Raw genomic sequence first — 15,993 nt, 5'->3', positions numbered from 1 at the left:
AGATAACCAACACTAGACCCCTTGCCTAATATAGTAATGTAGGAGAATCTATGTAAAGCAATACCTGTCTACGGGCTTTAACATAGTGCAATAACAATCCACTCTTAAAGGTCTGTTGGCTGTAATACATGATTTTCATAATACGTATTCAAGGCCTAATGGTTTTGTCATAACAAGGAATAAACAGATCACACCTGTGGCATCAGACAAATCTCTAAGAATAACCAGCCATGCCTATCTCATTGAGCATTGGCTTGTTACCACGACCAAGGGCAGCTTCTTGTATTGCATATAAGCTGGGCACCATCAGAAACACTGTCATAAAATTACAAATATATACATAATTAGAGATAACAAATAAATATACAATCCCTCTGAAAAGGGTGTAACAATGAATGCACACTGCAAAACCCTTGCCTACTACGAGAGTCTATGAGATTACCTGTAAGAAAATGCCCGTCTACAAACCTTAAGACTGCGTAACGACAATCTACCCTTAAAGGCTTATTGGTTTTAACATAAATGCTTTCCACAATAAAAAAAAAGCAGGCCTTCTTTTTGCCTTTTTAGTAATCTTTCATAAGAAACAAATTAGAGTAACTGTCTTGATCAATAGCTCGTCACCATAACCAACTTTATCCTGCTGTGCCGTGTTTCCCACAAGGCAATATGTGAAACACAAGCACTCTTTTTCAGCAGAAGCACACTACATCTGCCCAATCAACATCTGTACTCATTGGAATCATTATTCGGGAGGTGCCTAAGCCCTTCTCCGAGTAGTGTTTCCTACAGTTTTTTCAGTCGATTCTATTAGGTCTGGCGACAGATGTCCTGTCAAACCAGACCTAAAAAGCACCGATTCTTTTGCCACATTGCTTTGAAAGTTATTTGTACATGTATATGTGTATTATGGTGTAGAAAGTGTTTGCAAGAAATTGTGCTCTCCTTTCACTTACATTCTTTAGTGTACTGTACAGAAATCCTATTCCAATGTGTTTTGACACCGATAAAGTGATATTCTGATCACCCCTGTGAATATCTGTCTATTATTCCCATGCCGCACTCACATGTTTTGAACTCTTTGTGATTTGTCGTACTGCATGCTTGGTGCCAACTGCTTCCTGTCAAAAAGAAAGATGCCTGATGTTTTGACAAATCAAATACAATAACTGTGTTAGGAAAAAGGAGAAGGCTAATTTGGCAGTAAATAATAATTTGCATCTCTGTTTTCTTTTAGTCTAGAGCACAGTCTGCTGATACTGCCAAGAAAGAAGCCGCAAAGAAGCCAGTTTTGGGGAAATTTGGCAACCTGTTCAGCTCAAACAAGAAGAGGAGTTTGAAAAGTTCCCCAACATCTCCCACAAGCCCAAACAGTGAAAAGCCAGTTTCTCCAACAAAAGATGTATCCTCAACAAAGTCATCAGAAAAAGAGTCTCCCAAAGACAGAATCAGAAGCTCGAGCTCGGTGACCATCGATTCCAAGGGAAGGACTAATACCATTGCCAAAGGCAGTCCGTTGGAGGCTGCCACGAGGTCACCCAGGAAGAGAGTCACTGCGACTCCCCCACCAAAGGAGGAACCTGTTGGCAAAAGTAATCAGAAGGTGGCAAGTTTGATCAAGGATCAGGAAACCAAAGGGTTGGCATTGAATCACACTGCTGAAGGAGATTCTCCGCCACAGGCTGCTAGTGCAGAAAAAGAAACCGGTTCCGAGCAATCCACTAGCGGCCTGGCCACAGCCTCTAAAGGCTCCTTGCATGTACAAAACCCGAGCAACTTTTCTGCTTCCATTCAGGTCTCCATTTTAGCCGACAAAATTGCAAACAGTGTTCTGAATGGAGCAACTGGTCCTGCGGGTGAAGCAACCAAGGGCACTGGGAATACAGCCCCTCTGACTGGGAAAGAAGTAAGTACAGCTAAAGAAACCAACAGAACCTCCAGCAGGGCCTCGACGGCCAACAAAAAGCCTGTCTCAAATGTTGCCACCAATACAGAACTGTTGTTGGGAAATTCAGAAACCCGAAAAGCCAAGCCAGTGTTTCGAGTGAATAAAGGACTTGACCAGGAAAAGTCCTCGCCAAGCTTCTCAGGGGATCAGAATCCCAAGGGCACCTCTCCCACTGAGGCTACCCCGGCCTCTTCGGTCACGCAGACCCACGTGGAGCCGGAGAAGACCTCGGAGGTGAAGGGCCTCCCTGACATTGCAGGTGAAAGCACGAATCCTACCAAAGTTTTAACAGTGGATATTTATTTGACCAAAGCTGGGGAGTCCTCTGACCCACCTGACCCCCTCACCCCGAAAGAAAGCGCTGGTGACGCAGATCTGGTGATGGAGCGGAGGTCCAGCGCTAGGAAATCTGGCAAGAAGAGGAGGTCTTTCAGGTTCAACGCGAGCCAGAACGATGACCAGCCCCCGTGGGAGTCCCCCGCGGTGGAAGAAGCCATCAACGAAGGCCTCCCTCCTCCCGAGGAGCAGAAAGAAGCGGCCGCCGCTCCAGAGAGCAGCGCGAAATCTCCTCAGCAGCTGCCCGAGCCCAGCAAGCCGGATCCCAAGGCAGGGGCTAATCAGAAAGTGTCGCCTAGAGGTGATTCAGACAAAAGCAAACAGCAGCTCCTACCGCCCGCCTCTCCCACAAAGAGGAAGGCAGCCCGGGAGAGCCAGCCTACCTCTCCGGTGCCAGCTTCCCCCACAGCTCGCAAAAGTCAGCTCCGGGATCCTGCGCAGAGGAGCCCCCCGACCCCACCGGCAGAGGGCTGTCCGCCTGCGGGGCCCGTCTCCACAACAAAAGGTGCCGCGGCCGCCGCCACACCCCAGGGACCCGCCTCCGGCAGTGACTCACCCAAGACTCCCCCCGCGGACCTCGCAGAGCGGGGCAGCGGCGACAGCCCCGGGGAGCCGCGCAAATTACAGCGGGAAAACAGTAGTGGAGCTGCGAAGAGGTCTGCCCTGCACACCGAGGTGAGGGCGGCCGGCAAGCGGGAGCTCGAGAAATCCACCGAGAGGCTCGCGGTCGCCGCCTCCGAGGCTGCCCGGCAGAAGAGCAGCGCCGTCATCGCCCCCAGAAACACGGTGACCAGCAAACTCCACATGTAAGTCTTTCCACCCACTGTTTGGCATGCTCCCGTTTCAGGCGCTTTGAACAGAATGTGTCCTCTGCTGTTGATTTTTGTTGTTGATACAGTAGTGAAATTAATGAGGCGCGAAACGGTGAATTGGGTCGCGTTATCTGTCTCGTATTTAGTCGTTAGGAGGCAGCGCGCTTAGCTTAAAGTTTCTGATCTCAGAATGGAGCAGAGGGCGGAAATATCAAGTCAGCCGACATTAATAGGAGGGGGTCTGGTTTGCTGAGCAAGAGTTGCCCATGTGTGGAAACACCCTAACAGAAAAACTCCTACCCTATGGTCCATGTTTACTATAAGGGTGTGATCCTCGGCAAGTCACGTGTGTTCGATCCTGTCTCTGGCACCCTTAAGTTGGGACAGGTGACCACCCCCCTTCCCCAGTTTCACACCATTAACAGGAAAATGTACAATTACATTTTTAACGAAAATATGAATCCCTGGAGCATTGGCCACGTAGCGCTCACGGAATGTCGATTTATCGCCGTGACACGGATCATTGATCTTGGTTGGAATCAATGATCTCAGTCGCGCCCGCAGCTGGTAAACAAATATTCTCCCACATTTTACTTCATGTTCAGTCACATAATGCCAGCCCGCTAAAAATCACGAGTTAGGAAGTCTGCCTGTATCGTAAAACAGCGCATGGAACTTGCTCGCGCTAGACAGAATCACGACACGAAAGTCGTTTATCTCAAAATGTACTTCCCCAGGGGGTTGCTGTCTGAACATGCAATTATATACCTGACAGCTCTCGGGAATCCGCGCTGCAGACAGCAACTCGACGTAAACCCCAGCATTTGTAGATACCTCGAGGGGGTCTCGTACTCCGATATCGGATGTGTTTTTGTGACCTAACTCGGTACTACTCATTTAATCTATCTCAGAAGGATGAAAGGCAGAGTGGGCCCGCACAGATTTAAACCCGAGACCATCGGGGCAATCTTGCATCAGTTCAGTGGATGTTTTAGTCTACATGTCTGTAAAGCGCCACAGCCAAACGCCTGACAAATGATAGCGCTACGAAGTGGCATCATCACAAGTCAGCGCCCTACTAAATAAATAAGGGAAATGCTAGCGGTTTTGGGGGGCCTTTGGTCCATTTGAGACCCCCTGCACAGATGCGAAGGAGGAAGGGATGCGTTACCTAACGTGTTCGAGAAAAACACGAGAATACACAGCTTGGTTACTGAATTAGGACAGTTTTTCGTCAGGCAGCACTCCGACAAAGCTTGGAGCTTTCTTTCTTCCGAATAAGAGACAAAAGGTAATCGAAATGTAATATGCTTGATTACTCCTTGGAAACCATGCATCCTCTGTGTAGGTGTTGTTGAAAGACTAGGCGGATTCTGGTGAACTTTGAACCTTGCATAATGGCTTCAATATATCGAGTTTCTCGAGCCACGGGTCAGATTACTCTGTACACATAGGAAAAGCAAACGCGTTGTTTGCATTTTGGTGGACTGCAGTACTGCACAGTGTGTTCAAAAATATTCATTTTGAACAGTTTTAGAAAGCAAATGGCCAGACAGATTGACTTCTGGTGCAGACAACATGAGTAATGGGCTTATAATCGTAGCGATTGCTCTTTTAAAAACGGAAAATCCACGGGCTGCCCTGCCACATGGCTCGGTGTGAGCACGAGGTGGGTGTGGCCATATCCACGTAGTCTCAACTGCTCTGGCACGCATTGCAGTGCCATACACAGAAACGGCGCGGGCATTTTGTTTGTGCAGTGTGCAAAATATATTCAGTGAAATTGTCACGGGTAGGGCTAACAGACACTTCCACGTTCGCAAAGTGTTATAGAGGCATTTAAGGTAATAACGACGCTGTGACTTTGAGCCTGTCCGGGCTTTTGAACCAAATACATTTGCAACCTGGGACTCGTAGGCCACACATGCAGTGGATGGAGTGAAACTACAAGTTCCACCATGCTTGGAGCTGAAAGCGGCAAAACCAGGCAGGCTTAAAGTTTCCCCACAACACTGGGGCAATTGTTGACGTGTATCGTATTTTCATGGAGAAAGGTGGTCCTCGGCCATTAGCTCAGGAATCGGAACTGCAGCCCCAGCTCACCAATAGCACACCAAGCCCCCTCGATGTTTAGACTTTCTGGCTGTATTATTGTCACCCACTTTTTGTTGTTGTTATAGATTTGTGATGGCTTGTTAATGTATTTTGCAGATGCCGTTTTATCCAGGAGTTGGAACCCATACTTTTCTTATGATTCTGTTCTTGTAGTGTTTAATGCCGATGGAATGAGTTCACGGTTCCGTCGGGCACCCCCAGAGAGAGGGTGTCGCGTTAGATTAATTGACGAGTTCCCGCCTGGAGAGCAGTCGGCCCTTTAATGCAGGCGCTGTGAACTGTACATTGGTTTCTGGGTGGATGAAGCGCACTCGCTGATGGTTATTTACAGCACAGTCTCGCCTAATGAAAACACGTTATGTTGTGCAGCTTTTAGACTGACTCAAAGGCTGGGGTAAAAATAGCAAAAGCTGCCTCAAGAGCTTGCTCCTTCTAACATTGAGCCAAATCTTCTGTTTTCTGTTTCGTGTGCAGCCTCTGCTGTTTGGGAGGTGGTCTTAACGTCACAGCTGGCAGCTTCACAGCTGTACGGAAGCCAATCACATGGTGGCATCGAATCCCAGTGGTCCCACTTTCATTCCAGTCAGAAGAGCCAGTGCTTCGAAATGGGAAACAACGGCGCCATTTTATTTTTAAAGATTGTTGTACTTTTATTAAACTAAGAGACAGAGACGCAGTATTGTTCGGTAACTTGTCTGACAAACATAAACATGTGAAGTCATTGGTCTATTTCAAAACACTGTTAGAAGCCTATGCAATAGAGACCTGTTAGAGCAGCACTGTTTACTGACCTTTATTTACATGTTTTACTTTATTCACCCTTCTCGGTTTAATCCATTTTATACTTTGTTTCATTGCAACTGGTACTGTCCAGTTGTGTTGTAAGCTGTCTTCTCCAGCAAAGTTCTAAAGTCCCGTGAAGGCTCACTTAGGTGGCATATAGCGCTTTAATAAATATGCCATCCCGACATTTACTGCAATCTCCGTAAAATGGAAAGAGACAACGTGGTTCTCCCCACAGCACAATTCTCATGTATTGTATGGGGCATCACAGATAGAACGCCGCAAGAAACGGAGCTTAAACATAACATTTGATATATATTTTTTAAATATATTATTGATTTTTACTTATTTTAATCAGAAGCATAGCTTTTCAGTATCCCAGACAAGTTATCACACACTCAATTCACCTCTTCTATAATTTCCAAAGACCAGGTTCTTTTACAGTAGTTTAGTTGTTTTCTCCTCTGATTCACCTTCCATTTTCCATGTTTCCCATCTACAGAGCTCGCTTCCCCTCTTTGGTTACACCGCTTCTATCAGTCCCATGTGTTCTCACCACAGACCCCATATTTTATGGAACTTTCTCAGGTAACTCTTGCTTCATACATTATCATTTCAGCCTCAGTACAGATGTCCATCCTCTTTTTTCCATTAATCCACTGTGGGCATTCTTCGGGGCCCGCATAAAATCTCTTTTTGCCATCATATACCCCCAGCAGCAATACATTGTTTTGCATCTAGTCTGTCTTTTGTCCCCCCCCAAATCCCCAGTCTAGTCTGTTGAGAGCGTGATTAGTATTTTTTCTCCTGCGAATTCTGACATTTCCCTCTGTATTTGCAGTCAAAACATTTGTATCTGTCTGCATTCCATACATGCGCCCTCTTCTACTTTACATTTGAGACGAATTTTGTTGGAGAAAGGCCCATCTAGTAGATACGAGCGCTGTGAAAATATGTTGTGTAATATCTTAAGTTGGATAAACTTGAAGTTTCATCTAATTGCTACCTCTCTGGGGTGACTGAGGCCATCACCATAGTCTTCGTCCTCACGGTCCCCTAGATCTTTGCCTTCTCTCCTTTAAGTGTTGTCAGTTATCAGGGACATTATTAATAAGCGTTTTATAAATCTGTGAAGTTGCCCCCTTGCCCAACTTTTCACCTAAAATTCTTCTATCTAAGGGACGTTTGTCTTGAATTTTCCACCCAGCTCTTACCAAACGTGTAGAGAGAGCATTCTTCATTTGCATGTCTAATATTGTGATGCATGGAGATCATACTCCTCTAGAGGGTGTTCATATTCTTATACACCATCAGATCTTATTATTTGCCCCAAGTCTGTTAAGCATATCCTGTCCCAATTTCAGAGCCCCTTCAAAACTGTCACCTTCTCCATTAAAGTCACTCTTCAAAACAGTATCTTTCATCTTCAAACTTTATTCCACCCTAGAGATGGTATTCTCCGCACCTTCACTAGGGCTCTGATGGCATGTGACAGATCATTCTGCCACTTCGGCCTTAAAAGTAGTTTAAGAATGTATTCCTCCCTTAGCTTGCCTGTGTTTTTAATAAATCAAAAAACCGGGTTATCCAACTCTGCAAAGTCTCTCTCATTTTTCACCACTAGTTATGAGGCTCAGTAGTGATATAGGACATTGGGGAGGGCAATGCCCCATATGAATTGTGTTCTGTATAGGACAGACAGGGTTACCCTGCATCATTTTTCCTCCCACAATAAGTCTCCTCATCTTCCAGTCTGTTAGTCCTGAACATGGCATATTTCTGCCAATATATCTTGTATCCCAAGGTCTTTAAATCGCTCAAACGCCTCCATAAGCAGTAGTATTGTGAGGTTTGGACAAGTCACTCACAGAAGAATGTAGTATGCATGTAGAGATATGCTGCCTTCCCCCACCCGGCTGCTTTCTGAACCATCCACAGCTGAACCTGATCAAACAAGCCAGGGTCAACTTCCAGGGCGAACAGGAGGGGAGACAGAGGTCAAGCCTGTCTGGTGCCACTTTTAAGCCTTAAAGTAGTTTGTTGTTCAGTCTGACCTCTGCTGTTGCTTGTGTATATAGCAATTTAACCCACAATGTGAAGGTTGGACCTGTTTCTAATTTATCCATTGCCTATATAAGCTAGATTTTAGTTAACATAAATAATTCACATTCATTTAAATTATTTTTAGGTGGGATTGAGTGGATCTTTTGCAAGGAAATATCCTGAAACTATTTTTTGTCTAAACACGGTATTGTTTGGTTTCCAAGATGTAGGTCTTGGCTGCCCAATCAGGAATTTACGCCACTTGTCCCTAACAACTGTCCAGCAGCCATTAACTTGTGCCATGAATCTATATGATATCTCTGGTTCACCAGTATCTTTTCACACTTGAATGTCATGGTCACTGGTGGGATATTTGATCACTGGAGAAACCAATGTTAAGGAAAAGTTACCTTACTCTCTTGTGTGCCTCACCCACTCCACCCTCCCATTTTATCTTAACCATTTGTAGTCTGTGAAAATTGTATTGTTGTGGCTCCATCTCTGTAAGCAATCACAAGCGAGGCTAGGCAGTTTTCACTAGAATGTATTTGATTCATATATGTTTAGAGGTTCCTTTCACCTGCAACAGGCTTTAAAAGATCCTCTCTGGGGTTTTCACTTCTACATGAGGCAAGTGTGGTAATTCCACCAGGAAACGTCTTCATTTGTCCACATAAGTTTGATTCATATACAGCTCTTCAAAGCGTGGTGCTCCTCTCAACAGCCAGCAAGAATCTGATGGTTGGTCTAGCAGTACAAACCTAAGCAAGATCACAGCATATCTCCCTTCCTTCAACCACAGGAGGAAGAGCATTAAACATGTGAAGGCGTTAGGATATGCAAAGAAATGAACACGGGAAAAAATCATTAAAGACGAAATATTTCTCAGCAAGAGAAAGGGAAAAACACCTATTGAAATACAAATAAAATGAAATAACAGAATAAATCTGAATTACATATAGCATTGCATATACTGAATAATGATACTGCGTCTGTATACTAATACTGTAGACTCAAGATATCAATTCAACACCGTAAATAGAATTGCTCAAGAAACCCTCACATTAGGTACGTTGCAGAAATAAAAAAAAAAGCAGTGAATGAACTACTCCAGCACAAAATCTCACAAGTAACTAGGTCTCCTCACGTGCAGGGTTCTCTGAGAAAATGGCGTATTCTGAATACATGATATATCCTGGGCATTACTACAGTTACTGCAATTAGTCCCTAAATTATCGCCATCTGGTCTCACAGCTCTCATTCTTTCATCCACATGAGTCTCCTAACACTGGCGATCCTGTGCTAACATGTAACCACTGCATACACATCCATCCTCTCTCCTTGGTGATGTGTCAGAACAATATTTTGCTACCCATCAAAGATTCCATCTCTCCCCATTGACCAACACCACATGCCACTGATGTACCTCCTTGACTTGGAAAGGACCACGAAATTTGCTCAAACCACTCCGGATATGGTCTGACCTCACTTTGACCCAATCACCTTTGTGGATGTTCGAATGACCTATACTCTCACCTGGAATACATGGACGATCACTCTCATCCCTAACTCTCTTCCCTTTCCCAGCAACCAACTCCCTTATCCAACAAGGTATTAGTTTGATATCCGCTTTTCTCCCCACCATGGCATAAAAGGACACCACACTGGTGGTGACATTTTCAGTGGTGCGATAAGGCCACACCAAATCATAAATGACTTCCTCCACATCCAGTAATTTATATGAACAGTGGCCCCCTCACAAAAAGGATAAGTGTGAAAGAACTAATATAGAAATAAAATTAGATCTATATTGTGTTGTTCATCCGGACAAAGGTACTTTTAATATTTTATATATTTGCGAAGAAAACAAAACAAGCAAGTGGGAACACAAAACCCAGTGACAATTAAAAGAAGAAAAGAGGCTCAGGCATTTCTTTGTGCTTGAAAAGGATCAACACATTTATCAAGCACAAATGAGGACAAACACCATGGCACAATCTAGTAAATCATATTAGTGTCAAGGAGTCAACGACGTTTCGAACCCATACAAAAGGAGTACTGGGATCATCTTCAGGACATAGACATATATGTCTGAGACTGATGCGGTTTGCAGTAGAAGGGTATATTCCCAAAGGGGACTGAGAAGAGCTAAGAAGGCAAGCGTGTGCCAACTACATAATCACACTTGCAGTCCAATTCTTAAATAGAAACTGATAGAACCGTTACCTAAATTGGGCCACAATGTCAAGGATGACAATCCGATAGCAAAGAGCCGGGCGCTGTATGCAATACCTCGGCAATGAATGACCTGTGACCGATATGGAGACCGCTAATAGTAACAAGGCCTTCCTCCACATCCAGGTCATTGGCTAAGGCCAACTCTATCGCACCTTTAACCATGCGGTTGGCTCTCCATAATCCCATTGGATTGAGGATTGTACAGCCAGTGTGGGAATGTTCAATTCCACAAAAACTCATACATTCTCTCACCTCTCCATATGTCAATTGGGTTCCATTGACTGTTATGAGCATAGCTGAGTAACCTTCCTCTCTGAAAATCTAATGCAATACTTTTATAGTGACCCGAGAGGTGATCCCAAGTAAAAGACGTACAAAACCACCTGGAATGAACATCCAGTAAAACAATACCAAATCTCTTGTTATGTTCAACCCCTGCCATGGGACCAATTAAGTCAAGGTACACACTGTGCCACACCTTTACGGGATCATTGATACTACTTGTGCTCCGACTTTCAACCTCTTCTCACACTCACTGCATTCATGATACCTTTCAGACCATTCAGTCGCATCACTGTCCATTCCTGGCCACCAAAATTCACATCTCCATCTTTTCTTCGCCACTGACTGCCCCAAATGTCCTTCATGGGCTAAATCAAAAAAATTCCTGCGAATGCCAAATGGAGGGACAATTTTATCATCCGTATAATAATTTGATCAGCCGCAATCGACAACTCATCCAAGACTGCTTTAGAGGGCCTCAATTTAACATTTAAAGTGCTCTCTCTCCTTCCTCCTTTGAGAATGAGATTTAGAAATGCTTTCAACACCTCATCCTTCTCCATCGCCAACACCCACTCAGATTTGCCAACTGCACCTCGACTCCACAGGACAACGTCCTCCACACTAGCAATAGCACCTTCCCTTGCACATTTGGTTACCCCCTACCTCATCCACACTCTTGCAGTCTAAGGGTAAACGTGATAAGCAATCTGCTTGCACATTTCGCCAACCAGGTATGAACTCCACCAGAAAGTTGTAATATTCTTACCTGGATGCCAAACGAGCTAACCGGGCAGACCCTTTACCTGCCACACCTGGTGACAAAACGTTTAACAGTGGCTTGTGGTCCCCACATGTACGTTCTAAAATATTTCACACCCCAAGCTGCTGCTAAGGTCTCCTTCTCTATAACAGAGTAATAACGCTCAACGGTAGTTAAAGAGCGTGATGCAAAAGTCACTTTTTTTTTTTTTGAGGGACCCACCTTTTTTAGACAATACAGCCCCAATTACTGTGTCGCTAACATCCACCATCACATTGGTGTTACCATTAACATTGAAAGGTACAGGAATGTCTGCACCACAAATCTCTTTTTTTTATCTCCTCAAAACGCTTATGCTGCGCAGTTCCCCATGTAAAGCAGGCCTGCGTGGAAAACACCATGATAACAGAACCTTAGACTCTGAAGAATCGAATGGTTAGTCTAGCAGTGCCCACCTAAAGAACTTCACAACAGTAAGCACTGGTTTTAGCAGAAGGTGCCGATGAATCTTTTCCCCTGATTGACTTCTCTGCCACGCCCCGTTTTGTCCCGCCGCCAAATCAACTCTATTGCACCGGGAAAGCTTTTCACGTCACATCGGAAGTGATGGCCAGGCAGAACACCAAGGCATAACAAGTATTTTACCTTGCATTCATTACGTATCAGGAACCAGACCTTGTATGTTGGGCATACAAACCCAACCATTAACAGATACAAGTGATCATTGGCCTTTTCAACCCACGTTAACTTTCCCGGGCCTAACCAGTACTCCTGTAGTATTCTTTTTCTTATACACCTTTGTGAATTGGCTCTAAAAATGGTAATCCAATGAGTGAATATTCATATACAGTTAGTGCAAATAGAAAAAAACTGTCTTTGCACATTTACTAAACGGGAATTGGACGTTTTGGGCCGATTCACAGAGGCATATAAGAAAACTCATGTAGTACCACTTCCCATTCTAATACATACTGTTGTGTATCGGCCCCACTTTGTTTCAAATTCTTTTAAAGAAGGCATCTGGGCAGCGCTTTGAGTTGTGACTGCATTTTTAAATTCATCTCTAGGCTATTGTGCTTACTTTTTGCACGCAGAAAGAATGCTATGTACGTGCCAAACACAGTAAATTGTTGATAATGTGTGAAGAGGCTTGATTTCTACCACAGCAATAGGATGCCACACCCTATGTACTCTATAAACCACTGATTGTGTCATATTTGCTCTGCTTTTCACAGTTTAAAGTGGGGAAAATGCTGGTTTAATCACAATAAGTGATTTAAGAATGTCATGTAATGTTAGACAAGACTCAGAGTCTTTAAATTATTGGGCAAAGCACGCAGTATGAAAAGTATTCGCAGATGCAAAGTAACCCTCTGTATTCTGCCAAACCAAAGCTGGAAACTATGAGCGTCTCGTGCAGTTGCTGTGCCTGGTTCGCTGTATCACCCCTTACAGATCGGTCCCCATGAGATAATGATTAAGAAATTGGGAAAGTTCCAACTATTGCATTTTTTTCACTCTGTCCTGTCAGCATTAAGTGTACAGTCAGCATTTTCAAACAGGAAGTTTTCTTTGGTGGACTTCTTTCTCTTGTCATTTTCTGTGCCGAAGAGAGCTTCGTGATTGCTGTTCAACAAATCTTAAAGCTACCCCATAGAACCTAAAGAGTGGAATAAAAGCCCTCCAGTTCTGTGGCATTCCCAAGTCGAGACCTAAGAAGAGAATAGGAGTTGTTATGATATATTTATGGTTAAAGTAGAAACAGAACGTGGATAAAGTTGATACCTATGAGACACCTACTAGCTGCTAGTGGGATAGAGATACAGCTAGTCAACCAGTCAAGTTAAGATGTAAGGCAGCAGCAGGGTTTGCAAGAACAAAACAAAGGAACCTGTCCTATAAAGTTTCCAGGTAAAAATGCAGTTGCTAAGCAGTGTATTATTCTGGTGGGCCCTCGAGTTCCCTGGCAGCGCGGTGCATATAACCACATGAGGTCATGATCGGATTCTTGACACCGTGGTGGAACATATACAGTTCACCAGGGTTTGTAGTCTACATAGTTTACCATCTCCCAACCTATCATGGCACCTCCCCGCCCTCTCTGGATAGGAAATAACTGTTAAAAGCATTCCTGCAGGAGGACAGCTAGACACAGCCTCAATGACCAGATGAAAAGGCTGTCAGTTAAAAAAGCACCCAGGTGACGAGACCTGATGTGTGGACGCTGTCTCTTATTTCACGCTTCACATTGATAAATAAAGGTTTGGAGGCCTGCCACGAAACCCATTTAGCAATAATCATGTTGTGATCAATAGGAGACCATACCAGATTTGTTTTGAAAAATCCATGTTTTTGTCACAAGTTTCTCAGATTTTGGTTAATTTACCAGCGATTCAAAGAATCAACAGTGTAAACGGGCTAAGCGAAGCTAAGTTTCCATTATGAGACAAGCATTGGCATAGCCAATAGGTCTCGCCTTTGGGACCTTGTAAGTGGATAGCCATGCAGCACATTATCCTGGGTGCTGTGCGCCAGGGAGAAGTGTGGCTCAAGTGGAGAAGTGTGGCTCACTGGTTAGAGAAGGCATACCCTGAAGCAGAGGTCAGACCCGGGACCAGGGTTCAATTCCCGACGCGGCAGGGTCTGAGCCCAAGTGTCCACGGACTCGATAATTCTCACTTCGGTGCCTACTCGAATCATGGGTTCACACTCTGCAACTCTGGTCAATAGCTTGCTTAATCTCCACTACGCCCCCCCCCCACGCGGCGGGATGCCTGGCTTTCACCTTGGGGATGCCCAGTACGAGTTATCTCACAGGGAAAAAGCCAGGACGGGTTCCCAATGCAAGCGCCAAAATGCCCAAGGGTAAGTCGAGCGCTATATAAGAACACACATACATTGAAGAGCTATGCAATTGCTGCACACTGCTTACCTTTTATAAGGAGCAGCTATATATGGCGAATTTCTGCCTTGTTGCCATACTTTTTTATTTTTAACTGTAATGTCTGCAGTACATCAGTCTTTTGTTTGTATAGATGATGTAATGTGTGATGTAAAGTGTTCTGACACCCTACATTGCTACGAACAGAGATATAAAGCAAATTAAATGCTGTGAGAGATGGCTTTAGAGAGATGAGGGACACTAGGGGAGGGTGGTGGTGAGGGACTCGTGGGGACTGAAGTCATTGATGGGGGCCCTAAAAAGCTTTTCGCACTGGCCGCCACCAGCTCTAAAGCTTTTCCTGCGTGTGCCTGAGTGTGCAAAGGATCTATTGGAGATGAGAGGGCGGCTAAGGAGGGGAGGCGGAGTCAGGGTGTGCTTCCGCAGTAAAGTCTGGATGGGGCACTTGTCCAGTACATTGGAACAACAAAAAGACGCTGAGGTGTGTGTATTTGAGGTGGGGCAGGCGGCATCCGGTAGGCCTGGCCCTCGGGCGGCGTCCGCGTTATGTGAATTGAGAAGGGACGTGAAGGAAGTGCTTTCGTGGGTCGTCTGAACCCAGGCTGTTCTCCAGACCCACAACCCCTCCCTGCTCACTCCCTCACTGTCGCGACAATGTGCACCATTTTGCTGCCTTTTCCACAGCATTTCACTCTTTTCAGTATTGCGCTGTAGCACCTCAAAGTCCAGAATAAGTGCACTTTGTAAATAATATGCAATTCGTTATGTTTATTACGATAGTTTTCTTGTGTGCCACCTTGAACCCAAAAGACATCGACTGCACCACGTGTACAGGAGATCATTTGCACATTGGCATTAACTGGGCATGCAAATGCCACTACATTCCAATTCCAAAATTCACCTGGGCGACCAGCGACGTCTCGAAAAATGAGTTTTTCAGGGTGAGATGGGAGTCTTTTCATTTCAGATAGATGTACAGATCGCGATGGATTTCCTTATGTAGAATTAGGTGACTATCAGGAAAAGTCTAGCTAACCCTGTGAATACAAGCCTCGAGACAAATAAAAGTTAAGCCTAATACTATTACAGAGCAATTATTGATCCCCCACCCCCCTTTAACTGTATTATCTAGGTTGCTGGTGATCAATGGAGGTAGTTAGTAGAATGGTATTCACGTTAGAAGCCTCAGAAGGATTAAAGTCTAAGTGTAACATTCAGGTCTATTTTTATCGAACTCGGAAAGATGACATGTCAAATTTGAATTATGTTATTTATTATCTCCTAGACAACTCGAATGACGAAGAAAGTGTGGACCAAAATATGCGGCAAAAAAGGCACTATAATGCAGTATGATGAGGCACGGTATTGGCTCAATATTTGGTGTTTTTTACACTTGCCAACACTTTCTGGGCAAAGATTTTACCTCATTGGTGCCAGTTTAACAATCAAATGCGGCCATAATCAACGGAAGATTGACCAGTCAACCTTTGCGTAATGCATTCCATTGCGCCGAAACAGGTGTCGCCACATATTTAGTAACTTTTGATCTTATTTATCTAGACACATTTTCTGGTTAAAATCTACTGATACAGCAGATGATAGAATAAGTGGCAAATGCCGCTACTCTATAATTGTGCTAAAAACGCTGCGGCTGCATAATCACATAATTCAAGTGGCCCTGATCATAGTTCACTACTTATTGGGTGTAAAGGATATGTTGACGCTCATACAGAAGTCGCACTAAAATTATCCTAAGAAATAATACATTTGG

The 15,993-nt window shown here is 44.4% G+C and overlaps 1 protein-coding gene and 1 long non-coding RNA gene across 6 annotated transcripts in view; one reads left to right on the top strand and one right to left on the bottom strand.

Moving 5' to 3' along the window:
• Positions 1-2,820, bottom strand: part of LOC146817775 (uncharacterized) — a 113,069-nt gene extending 110,249 nt beyond the window's left edge. The window contains exon 1 of the long non-coding RNA XR_014963020.1: positions 2,668-2,820. This is a non-coding gene — a long non-coding RNA (uncharacterized LOC146817775). The remainder of the gene's footprint in view (positions 1-2,667) is intronic.
• The window catches only part of CRYBG1 (crystallin beta-gamma domain containing 1), a 901,344-nt gene that overhangs the window by 620,809 nt on the left and 264,542 nt on the right, over positions 1-15,993 (top strand). For all 5 annotated transcript variants that reach the window (XM_085611232.1, XM_085611231.1, XM_085611233.1 and 2 more), the window contains one exon: positions 1,238-3,090. In XM_085611232.1, the coding sequence (XP_085467358.1) occupies positions 1,238-3,090 (1,853 nt within the window). The remainder of the gene's footprint in view (positions 1-1,237; positions 3,091-15,993) is intronic.

This window comes from Triturus cristatus, chromosome 6 (assembly GCF_964204655.1).
Source record: "Triturus cristatus chromosome 6, aTriCri1.1, whole genome shotgun sequence".
Taxonomy (NCBI): domain Eukaryota; kingdom Metazoa; phylum Chordata; class Amphibia; order Caudata; family Salamandridae; genus Triturus; species Triturus cristatus.
This window is presented reverse-complemented; position numbering and strand designations above follow the sequence as displayed.